An 11,887-nucleotide genomic window follows, 5' to 3' on the forward strand; every position below is an offset into this window, starting at 1 on the left:
GTTTGCATTTGTTAGGTGAAGTCCAAGTTGCAGTTGAGCCCTTCACCCAGGAGGTGTGCCATATACCCCTACGTTGGACCTGATATGCGACTGCTTCAAAAATGTTTCTAGTTAAGAATAGAAAGTTCCAACTCAATCCAAATTAATCCAAAAAATGTAAAGTTTCCATCTTTTTTAATGGCTGAATTCTTCTTAGTAAAGCATCACAATGGAGAAGCAAGAATCCAATATACTCAGTTCTAATATGAAGGCAGTAGATGATCTAATACAAGGTGGGGCATAGGGTGAATGAGAAAGCGGAGAGAGGGGAAGAGGACAGGGATGGAGTTCATGGTGTATGGCACACCGTTTAGAGATGGGACACAATCATAAGAAAGACTTTACCTAACAAATGCCATCACTGTAACCTAATTCTTTGTACCCTCAATGAATCCCACACAATAGAAAAAAAAAAAAAAAAGAATTGAAAGTTCCTTTCTAGTAAGTGTCCCAGATAGGACAAAAGTGTTTAGGGATGCCACCTGCTCATTCCCGGCATCCTGAGGTTAACAAAAGTCAGAATAGTCCTTCCATCCCCCATATTACCAACACTTTTGTAGGACCAACATCCCAGGTGTCATCAGTAAGGACTTGGCTATGGACAAAATCTCCCTGTGTGAGGACAAAACACCTCCATTGCCAAATAAGCCCGAAACAATGAGTTCCAGGTTCCAGAACACTGAAAAATGGAAGCAGCCTACCTCGGGCAGATGGCTGAAATCAAAATACTTAATATCTGAATAATGTTTGGAACTGTGTTTAACAGTGGGTAAAGGCAGAGAGGATTACTTTATCTGGTTGCTATTTCCGCTATCCTCCAATTTTTGTATCATAGCAAAAACAAATGCAAAACAAAACAAAAAACAAAAAACAGAGCACTGTCTAGCTTTAAAAGAAGAGGCAGACATATTCCAGGAGGCTTTTGTCACCCTTTATGTTTGTTTCCCCACCAGTCCGCTTGTTCTTGACACATGTTACATGCTAAAAGAAACATGTGAGGCCTTCTCAAATTAGAACAGATTGCAGTACTAAATTGGTGGCCTTTTAAATATATATATATGAGGATGTTGAGGAAAAAGGTGGCAGTGGCAATGCCACAACCATTTGAAAGTCGGAAATGACACAAATTATTTTCTGCTTTTCTCATATAAGTAATTAAAATAAATGGAGAAGATGGTTATCAGTGCAAAGCTATATGCAGAATGATTTTTTCCTTTCTTAGCACAAGCAAACTATTTTGTAAAAGAATATTTAACCTATACAATAACATGAATCACATACTCCAAGTTAAAAACCTTCAAACTTTTTCCTTTCCACGGTGTTATGTTCATTAACGGCTACCTCTACCTCTGAATTCTAAGATCCTTGAGGGTAAAGTCTAGGGCCTACATTCCCAGTCCATGGCAGACTGCCATTCTTGGGTAGGGAGTAAATCAACATGTTCAAATGAATTATTAACTACCCATAAAAACTCAAGTTGATAGAAATTGAACAGAGCATGGCTTGGGTTTCTCCATAGGAATTTACATAAACAAAACAATTAGGTACTCCTGTTTTCCAGTGTTTGTACTTCTAAATTTCCAGAATTATACTCTATGATAAACATTTCCTCACCTAAGCAGTTTTAACACATGAAAACATTAAATAAGACCTTTTCAGGAATGTTGAGGATTTTGCATTTTATGGACGCGAATATTTTCCTCGATGTTGGGTAAAATATCCAGTATGGATTGGATTTCACTAAAATAACAAGAGTCCTGAGGTTTAACGACTTATTATACTTGACCTAAGCTGTTGTCCAGGGGAAAAGAATGGCTCAATGAGCAAAACTTCCAACTACCAGCGAGCTTTGAAGAGAGAAAAACAAGCCCCAAATTGGACTTTCTGTATAAAATTGGCCACAAGACATGCAGAAATAAATTCTAACTGACCTAAGGTAAAAATAAAGTGAAACTAAAGGAAAAGGAAAGCCCTGGTCATTAAACCAAACATTACGTTTACACAAGAGTTACCTGTGCAAGTTTATGGCTTGAGTTCTGAGTTGTGTGTTCATGTGAATTTTAAAAATGAAGTTTGCGTAGATATCATATTAGCGGAGGCATCTAACCACAGCCTGTGGCTGGTTAAGAATGCTTATCTGTGGTGGCAGATATCACAAAAATTACATATGGACTTTTTTTTCTTTTTGCTCACTCACTTTCTTAGTGTCTGTATATTTAATGTGTGGCCCAAGACTTTTTTGTTTTAAAGACAGAGTCTCACTTTGTCACCCTCAGTAGAGCGCTGTGGCATCACAGCTCACAGCAACCTCCAACTCTTGGGCTTAGGCAATTCCCTTGCCTCAGCCTCCCAGGTACCTGGGGCTATAGGTGTCCACCACAACACTTGGCTATTTTTTGTTGCAGTTTGGCCAGGGCTGAATTTGAACCTTCCACCCTTGATATATGGGGCTGGAGCCCTACCCACTGAGCCATAGGCACTGCCCCGGCCCAAAACAATTCTTAATTAAGTATTCATAACTAGCCATGGGCAGTGGCTGGGCTCTCCTGTTAGGGTTCTTTAAGCAAGTGAGGCCCCCATGATCACCAAAATGTGAAGATCATCCTACTGTTATTTATCAAAGTTATAAAAAATTAAATCCAGAAAGAGTGAGAGAGGATTCAAGGGCATATGGAAGGTTTGAATATGGGAGCTTTGCCAGGAGAGAGACCTGAGAAGGCATGGATAACCCTAGTATGGTGAAGAATAAGTCATCCTTGTGAACAGATTGAAAATGGGGAAGAATGAAATGCAGGCAAGACATCAGAGGCACTGTATGAGCTCTTTGAGTTTTCAGCATAGGGATTTGGAGCAACTGGACATGGAATAGGTGAAACCTATAAACCTAGAAAGCTGGTTAGTTATGTTAGAATTAGAGACTTCTACTTGGCAATATTTGCTGGGATATGGGGATCTTAGAAACTTTTCTTTGTCTTTGTAAAGATTACCTTACACAAACAATTAATTTAAACGTGGCAATATTTAGTTTGACCAGGCACGAAGGAAGCAAGGAGGTTATTAAGAAGGAAAACCCATCTACCCAAGAAGGACAGAGGAAATGTCCCATTTGGGGTTCTTTTTTTTTTATATAGTAAACTGTCTCTAGGTGTGTTCCATAGAAATATTTTTTGTTGTGCTGCCCAAAAGCACCCCAAATTGTTGGCAACAAGAACTGAGTTTCCATTCAATGTAATTCTATGAAGGACTTCTGACAGCTAGAAAGAGATACAAACTGGGCCTTTCACAAACTACAAACCCGTCATTTCAAGCCATCTAAAGCACATACTCAAAGTCCTCAAGGAAGACAGACTAAGTTTGAAATTTCATATTTAATAAATTTCTGCATTATTTGAAAGGTCTATTAGTTTGTTTTTAAATGATGCTACATCCACACAAACACTGGGAAGTTACTAAATATAGTAATTGTCTAGATTTTTCAGGCCCAAACTACTTTTTACTTAATTATTTACCTATTTCAAGCAAAACTCTTTTTTCACTATGGGATAAGCAGCAAAAGAGAAAAAGTACAGAAAATCTAATTGATACATAATTACAGCCTTCAGGATTATATGAACTAGAGAAAAATATTATTAGCACGTAATCCAAATTATTCTCTTTTTTGAGACAAATTTAGAACTGCAAAGTTAGAATCTTAAAGGCTATGTTTTTTAAACCTTTCACTTAAAAAATGAAGCAACATTTGCCCAGAGAAATGAAGTAAATCACAAGTCACATACCTTGGGAAGCAAAAGCTAAACCTAAGACCCAGTTTCCCAACTTCAGCTGCAGGGTTGTTCACATTCCGTGACTGTTTTCTGTAATTGACTCTACATGTTTCTGAGTCCACGCTGACTTAAATCTATATCCCTTCGTAGAGCACGTGTGTGGATGTGTGTGCATGCACTTGCGGTCATAAATGTTTATATACATGAGTATGTATGTGTGTAAGTACACGTTTGGATCCCACAAACCCATGAGCATGAATGCACTGGATGGGGGTGTGTAACATGCAGTATGCTGGAAGGAAGCAAATGGGACTCGAACTTGACAGTGTAAGGAATGTTGGACTATTTACAAAAATTAGGAAAGTTATGAAAGTCAAATTTCCCAGCCACGGTTTAAGGACGGGGTTTTAGCAGTGTTTGTCAGGCAGAGAGTTGTCTGGCACCCTGGACTTCACGTTTTCTGTGCCCGCCCATCTGGGACAGCGCCATCTATTGGTCAAGGCCAATCAGAAACTAGATAGTGCGGGAGGCAGCGGTGCATAGCGCAGGGCAGGGGCGGGGAGGGCGGGTCTGCGGGATAATGACACCTGTCCGGCGTGGTACGCGTGAGCGCGTGGGAGTGTAAAGGGAAATATGATACCGATGATATCGCCCTTTGTGTGAAAGTTGAGTAAACAGGAAAACTGCTGTGAAATGAAAGTTCCTTAGCAGTTTGTCTTGTCTCAGTTAATTAGGGCTGTTTAGGAACCACTTTAGTTCTCGCTAGAAGCCAGGCAAGGAAGCATTTTGGAGCCTTCTATTGCTACACACAGAAGACGAAGGCACACTCTTACCGCTCCGAGTGATGATGGGACCGGCAGAGAGGACTGCGCTTCCAGAAGCACCCTGGGGGCTCCCAGTTGTCCTCTTCCCCGCATCTCTCCGTTCTCTGGGCCCGCAAATCTGAGGTGTTAATGAAAACAAATGAATTTCCACACCGGCACAAAATCGTTTCTTTATGGCCATTTGGAAAGCAGATTCTTTTGGAAGAGATACCACATGTTTAATTTTATTCATTTCCTTCTGTGCATTTATTTAATTACTTTGCATATAACTGCTACAGTGTTTCTTACCCTGGCTTGGACCACATTTCTTATTTCCTCCCGCTGTAATTGTGCACTGCCTCATTAATTTACATAGCTCAATGGCTCTCCTGAAAAAGAGCTGTGTTTATCAAACTTCTCTACTTTTATTTCTCTCAAGCCTTTAATAAATCCTTCCTGGAAATGTTGATCAGCACAGACCCAAGGTAATAAGGACTCTCCATTTACCCCCATCTAATACAGTTGGTTAGACCAGAGAGGTCAATGGTTGTGAACAAATAGCTTCCCATTTATGCATGAATTGAGCATAAATAGAAACATATTAAGACTATTTCAATTTTTTTTTAATTGCCTGCATTTTTCTCAGGGTAATGTTGATGTGACCGTAAGGAACCTGTCAGAATAAAACTGTTTTTTATTCCCTACTAAATGAATCTGTATTTTAATGCTGGTTGTATGCAATTCAGATCCACACTTTTCATAGCTTTTTACGTTTAATACAAGGGATTCCTGGGCCATCTGGGCCTAGTTTCCCTTTTTAGCACCAGCCCAGCCCCCTCCTGACATCTTCCCATCATACTCTGCCCTGCTCCACAACTTTACTGAAGGACTAGAAGTTCCCTGATCATACTGGTTTATGTGTCTGGGACTTATGATCATCCTTGGTATGAGGTGTCTCTCATGCTCTCACTTTCACCCTTTTGGGGTTCATCTGTCACACAGTTGGAGTTCTCCACCAATCCTCCCAACCTCTCCTGCTCCATCTCTCTCAGGATGATGAATACTGCCTCCCACTACAACCCATAGGTTTGCTTTTACACAAGATCTTCATCCTGATTTTTGTCCATGACTGTCTCATCATCCCAAAGGATAAGCTGATTGAATTCAAAATTCATACATGCTTCATCTCCATATCCCCATAATGCTTAACACAAAGTAAGCATTCAGTAGCTTTTTACTGGATGTATGAATAAGTCCTGCGTCAAACTGTTTAGACCTAATGCGTGTCCACTTTCTATATAGAAATTAGTTCTTGATGTTTGATAACTTCTCAGTTCAGATCAATTCAATAGTTTGGAATAAAGTTGCTGAAAAACATACCGGCATAAGGAAGGGGCAATCATCAGCTCTGCAGAGCTTGGTAACACAGTGCAGGAAGACCGTGGACATTTTCTGATTCTTATGTTTCACGAATCGGAACACTTCGAATGAAAACCGGCCTCGCTGGCTTCGGCCATTTTCAATGACGGTGGTCTGAGGATCTTTATCACAGCTACATTGCAGGAAATGTGAAAACAGGTCATCACTGGAAAGTACCAACCTACAGTGGCTTATAGATTAATTTCTACATTATTAAGGGTACCCCGTTACTTTAAGAGATAAAGAACCATGCCACATTGTAGATATTGAATAAGAGCACAAGGTAATTCAGCAGCTATGACAATAACCTGAAACATAAAATGTAAACAGATTAGTTGCAATATTACTGTCAAATTTTATACTTTGGGAATTATACTTCCATATGATTCAAACATCCAAATTATATATATAGTGAAAAGTCTCCCTCTCAATTTTTCCTTTGTTCACAAAATTCCATCATCACATTCAAACCTGCCAGAGGTGATCTCACTTATTTTTATATCCTCCAGGGGTATATGAAAATAGAAACAGAAGCAATATACTTTTACTGTTCCCCAGCCTTAAGCAAATGATACTGTATACATTGTTATGTTCCTTGCCCTTTTAAGATTCAACCATGTATCTTAGTGATCTTTCCATATGAATATTTAGAAATCTTCCCCATTCTTTTCCACAGCTATAATGCACTCCATCATCACACATGCACAGTTACATTTAATCAGTTCCCCCCTTATATATACACTTGTATTGTTTCAAATCTTTTGCTCTTTAAAAACCCAGCATAATGAATAGTCTTGTAATACATCATTTTGAGCATGTAAAGTGTTATCCGTAAAATATATCTCTAGAATCATTTAATAGATGCTGCCACATTGCCATTTATAGATTTAAGCCTACCATTTAGACTTAACCAGTGATATATGAAAACAATTCTGATATCTCCAGAGCTACATCAGCAGAGTAAGTGACTAGAACTTTGTATTATTCCTTATTTAACAGAAAAAAGAAACTTCCATCATATAATTTGAGTTTATAATTTTCTGAGTATTAATAAGGGTTTGTACCTTTTCACATACATTACAGACATTTGTAGGGGGTTGACTGAAAATTGTTTATGTCCTTTGTCCAGATTCTATTGTATTGTTGGCCTTTTTCTTTCTAATTCTTAGGAGTTTTTTACATATTAGGCAGAATGGCTACTGATTTGTTATACAAATTGCAAATTGGCTTTGGACTTGTATGTGTGTGCAGGTATGCACACACATGTGTACACAGAAGTTTTATTTGTATATAGTTGTGATAGAACTTAGCTTGATATTCTACTTTTAGTTTGATATTCTATTTAGAGTTTATTATGGTGTATTAAGATCCGATACTATTTTTTTCTCCTATAGTTATCAATGACCAGTACTATTTTTAAAAATCCATTTATCCCACTGATCTGGGGACTCATCCTCTAGCATCCATATACTAAATTCCCATATGTTTTGGAATCTTATTTCTCAACTTACTGTTCTGTAACTTTTGTCTTGGTGTCTAATTTTGCATAATATCCCATCTCTATAATAAGTGCCGAGTTTTTATTATCTGTGATACCTGGGAGGACTCTATTCTCCTATTTCCATCTTGATTCCATGATTGTATTTGTTGTTTGTCCTTTTTTCTTGATTTGTTTACGTTGTGGTTCTCTATGTTTTCAAAGAAACAATTATTTCTTAATTTATTGCAAAATACTGGTTCATATCTTCACATCTGATCTAAGTGTTATTTATGGGTTCTACGACTTCCAGGTGGTGAGGACTTTCTCTTTCCTGATACTGTTATAAATTGCTGCCTCTTACTGTATGGCTCATTGCTTGTGTCGTTTAGATCTTCTGTGTCCTTATTTAATTGTTAGCCCCCAGAATTAAGTTTCCTGACAGGTAAGGGCTCCGGTTTTTATTGTATTTCTGACTGTACCTTCTTATATTTCCCCTTGTTTCCACTTTATAAAAGCTTCAATGTCATCCAGGTCATCTTTTCATTATGTTGATGTCAGGCTTTGTTTTTTTTTTTTTTTAATTTAGAAAAGCATTCCTGGATAATATTTTTAAACATTTATTCCATTATACTGGCTTCATTTGAGGGGATTCTAATTATACACGTAATTACATGTACTGAACTCCCTTTACCTTTCATTTCTATCTTTCCAAATCAATCCATTTTATCTTTTTATTTACTTCTTTTAATTTGCATTTCTCATATTTACCCCCTCTGTCCCTACGTGTCTGCACCCCCTCGAATGCCCTCCAGTTGCGTGTCCCTTCCTGTCATGCATTGATGTGTTCTATTTCTCTGTATTTTTACCCTTTCCCCCAGTTCCCTGTTCATATTCTCATAGCCTTACTACCTTTGAGGTCCTATCCTTTATCTGAGGTCTTATAATTCTATCTTCATAGCTATGATTGTTTTTCAATTTTTAAAAAAATAATATTGGAGTGTTTAATTACAAATTTTATCTGTTCCAAGGTAACAACTTTCTGGCGAGTTCAATTCATCTTTACAATTTCTTTTCTGCAATTTTCAACGTTTTTCTTGTGGCATATTGCAGCACTGCAAGCAATGCCTGCATTTGTTTATCATTCATATTTGAGAGCTGGATTTCCCTAGACCTATTATTTTCAGCAGACTCCTAAGGCAGTGTGGAATGGTAATGACTTCACTCAAAGGTTTCCTCAACTCAAGAGCTCCCTCCTCTGTTCTATAACGACAGACAGTTTTCCTTGAATATGGCACTGTGTACCCGAGTTTTCTTCACCTCTGTGAACTTACATATTCACAAAGATTCCACCGTCAGCCCTGAGTTCTTCAGGTTTGTTCCCTAGCCTATCTTACCTAGCTAAGAGAAGGCCCTGTCATCCCAGGCAATGCCTTCACCCACAGGTGCACTTTGCTGCTACTTTGGGAGGTCTCCTCCTTCCCAGGTGCCGCCACTCCCCTTCACTCTGCAGATCGCTGGCCCCTGGTGGCTGTTGGATCTCAGCTGTGCTTCCTCTCAGAGTGGTGCCCTCTCCTTCCAGGCGTACACTCCTCCTGGCTGGATCCGGGACCTGCCACCCTCAGCACCTACTTTTCTTCCCTACTTACCTTGTCCCCTCCCTACACTGCTTCCTGCACCATTTCCACCTGATGTTAACTACTTCTACCAGTACTAAGACTTATTTTAGAATACTTAGGTTTTCTTTTTCTTCTAGGTTCACTAAAAGGAGAAAAAAATTAGGAAACTTTTTTGTAAGTATCCATTTTTCTCTCTATAGTTTCCAATGACATACTGAAAAGTTTTCAGAATTAAACTGCTACCATGTTCATACTACAACCTTGATGATTGTGCTCCAGATTATTAATCTGTGGTGATTTAACCTGTAGAAGTTTGGGGAAATAAAAAAATGCCAAAACAAAATGACCCATAGCCCTGCCATGTATCCATAACTGCCATGAGCCTCCCTACAATCTTTCCATCATATAATGAAGTTTGTTATATATATGCAATTGTATATGCTGGTCCTTTTCCTGCATATTCTGATGCATCTAAATTTTAAAGAATTGCATATTTTTGAGGATAGAAATTCTAAGAAGATCAAAAGAGAGAAGGTAAATTAGAGCCAAACTTTTTTTTCCATTTAAGAAATAACTTCACTCATTGCAAAGCTTGTGTGAACTCTCAACTCACTGGTTCACCATAATTCACCTTGCCGTTCTTTTATTGCTGACTATGCCATTTGTTCCCATGTTTTGCTATTTTAAATATCACTGATAGACTGGAACATCATAAATATTTTAAAAATACACTTCCCAATTTGTAAAACTAGAGTAAAAGAATGTGAGATCTTCTAAGGCTTTCGATACATGCTGACATTTTTTCCCAAAAATGTTGTCTACATTAACACTTCCAGCAATAGGATATAGAAGAGTGTCAGTTTGATCAGACCCTCTGAACATCTTCTTAACCTTGATTAGCCAATAAAGCACATTCTCTCCGTTTCCCATTACATTACTCCCATCATGTGTCAATAAGCTTCAGTGATCTGAGCCAACTGCATTTTATAAGCATGATAAGAAGACATTGCTTGACTCTCAACTCTGTTCTGCTGTCAAATAAAAATGCTGAAAAGGAACTGGGATGATTGAATGCTTTTATGATCAATGTCCCCCTTCCCCAAATGTAGATTACATTCACTCTATCACTGTCTGTTGGGGAATGAAGTTGAAGTTATTGACTCTAATAGAAAAGGAGTGGTAGGCTATATCATAGTTTCATATTAAATACTGATAAATGAACAGAAGTATTTGGAGGTGTAAATTAGCCACACCATTACTTTAACTTTACTCTCCTGTGACATACAATGAGAGGGTCTAGCTGCAGATAAATAGTAACCTCCCATTGCCTTTCTCTTTTTGCAAATAATATCCTAACCATGCTCTCCCTAGGACAGTGAAATATTCCCATATCTCCTGAACATGAATAAAACATGTTTGGTGGACCTAACTTACAACTCTCATTCAACAATAGCCTTATCAGCAACTATTCTCAACTTTTATACCTTCAGCTTTAAAAGGACTGTAACTTCAAAAGGTAAAACTTGAAATTCGAAGGCTATAACAGTACCCTATAATTTGTTTATTCGATTTAAATTGCCCATTTCAATTATCCACAGTTAGGTCTGTGGTATCAATACAGGATTTAGACCCTTACCTAAGGAAGAGATCGTATCGAATGTCATCATTGGGGTTCCCTGATGGGGTTGTGTAGCAATAATCCATGAGAACATTCCACCTGCAAGAACACACACAAACATAACCCAGAGTCAAAATCGCCTTTTGGGTGCTAGTTACTAATCAACGGGAAGTAAATATTGACAAACTTATCCCGTGGAATATAGTTTTATTACTTGTTATTTGTAGAGGCTTATTACTTGTTTAAACTTTCTTCTAAACTCAAGGTGTTTAAAATTATGCACCAAACTGTCATTCCCCACATCAAGTGGGGATTAAAGCTAATGCTACAAAAAAAATAAAATTGTGTGCAAAGCCACTGAATGTCAAAGTCTAAAACACAGAAACCCAAAGTGTGGTACATAAATATGTAGATGCTTATATGTTCACTCTGAACAATGGCTTTTTATTTCTAAAAGTTAATGTCTCTGACAGAAGACAAAGAATATTATAATACCACATATATCAAAGGAGTTTGCCAGTTTTGGTGCATCAGAATCAGAGGGGCTGATAGGAGGAGTCCACACAGACCCTGTGTTAGGAGGAGAAAGCCATAGGCACGGACACAGCCTTCCCCCACCAGGCCAGACTGTACCCAGAGGTAGATGTTACTTCATTCCAACAACAGATGCCATAAAAAATGGCATCTGTGGGAAGTAAATAGGGGGAACTCTACATTTAGCAAGATGATTTAAGGAGTCAAATATATTCAAGAATAGAAATACACATTCATAGGGAATACCAATGTCTTCAGGATATAAATGATAATACATGAGAAACCCCAAATAAACCATTTGCACATAACATTTTTTATATAGGGCAGGATTAGATCTTCAGCTTTTGAGTTCTCTCTGAGTTGTGATCATTGTGAATTTTCTAAGTATCATACGAAGCTTTTTGCTGTTGTGGTTTCTGGGGATCATTTTGTATCATTTTGTTGTCCCAGACTGTTATAGGAAGAAAACATATACATACAGAAAAGTACACAAATCAAAAGTGTTCACAAAATAACTGTATCTGTTTGATCATCTTTCACATGAAGATGCAGATTATTATTCCAGCATCCCACAAGAGCTTTCCAGGCACTCCCCTTCCTCCAGTAGAGGAATA

The 11,887-nt window shown here is 38.1% G+C and overlaps 1 protein-coding gene across 1 annotated transcript in view; it reads right to left on the reverse strand.

Moving 5' to 3' along the window:
• ZPLD1 (zona pellucida like domain containing 1) overlaps positions 1-11,887 on the reverse strand; it is a 37,638-nt gene that overhangs the window by 2,494 nt on the left and 23,257 nt on the right. The window contains exons 6-8 of the mRNA XM_012812729.1: positions 10,758-10,838; positions 5,987-6,158; positions 4,637-4,745 (exon numbers count right to left, since the gene is read on the reverse strand). Of these exons, the coding sequence (XP_012668183.1) occupies positions 4,637-4,745; positions 5,987-6,158; positions 10,758-10,838 (362 nt within the window). The remainder of the gene's footprint in view (positions 1-4,636; positions 4,746-5,986; positions 6,159-10,757; positions 10,839-11,887) is intronic.

The sequence above is a fragment of the Otolemur garnettii genome, unplaced genomic scaffold (genome assembly GCF_000181295.1).
Source record: "Otolemur garnettii isolate 467f Iridium unplaced genomic scaffold, OtoGar3 scaffold00220, whole genome shotgun sequence".
In the NCBI taxonomy this organism is placed as follows: domain Eukaryota; kingdom Metazoa; phylum Chordata; class Mammalia; order Primates; family Galagidae; genus Otolemur; species Otolemur garnettii.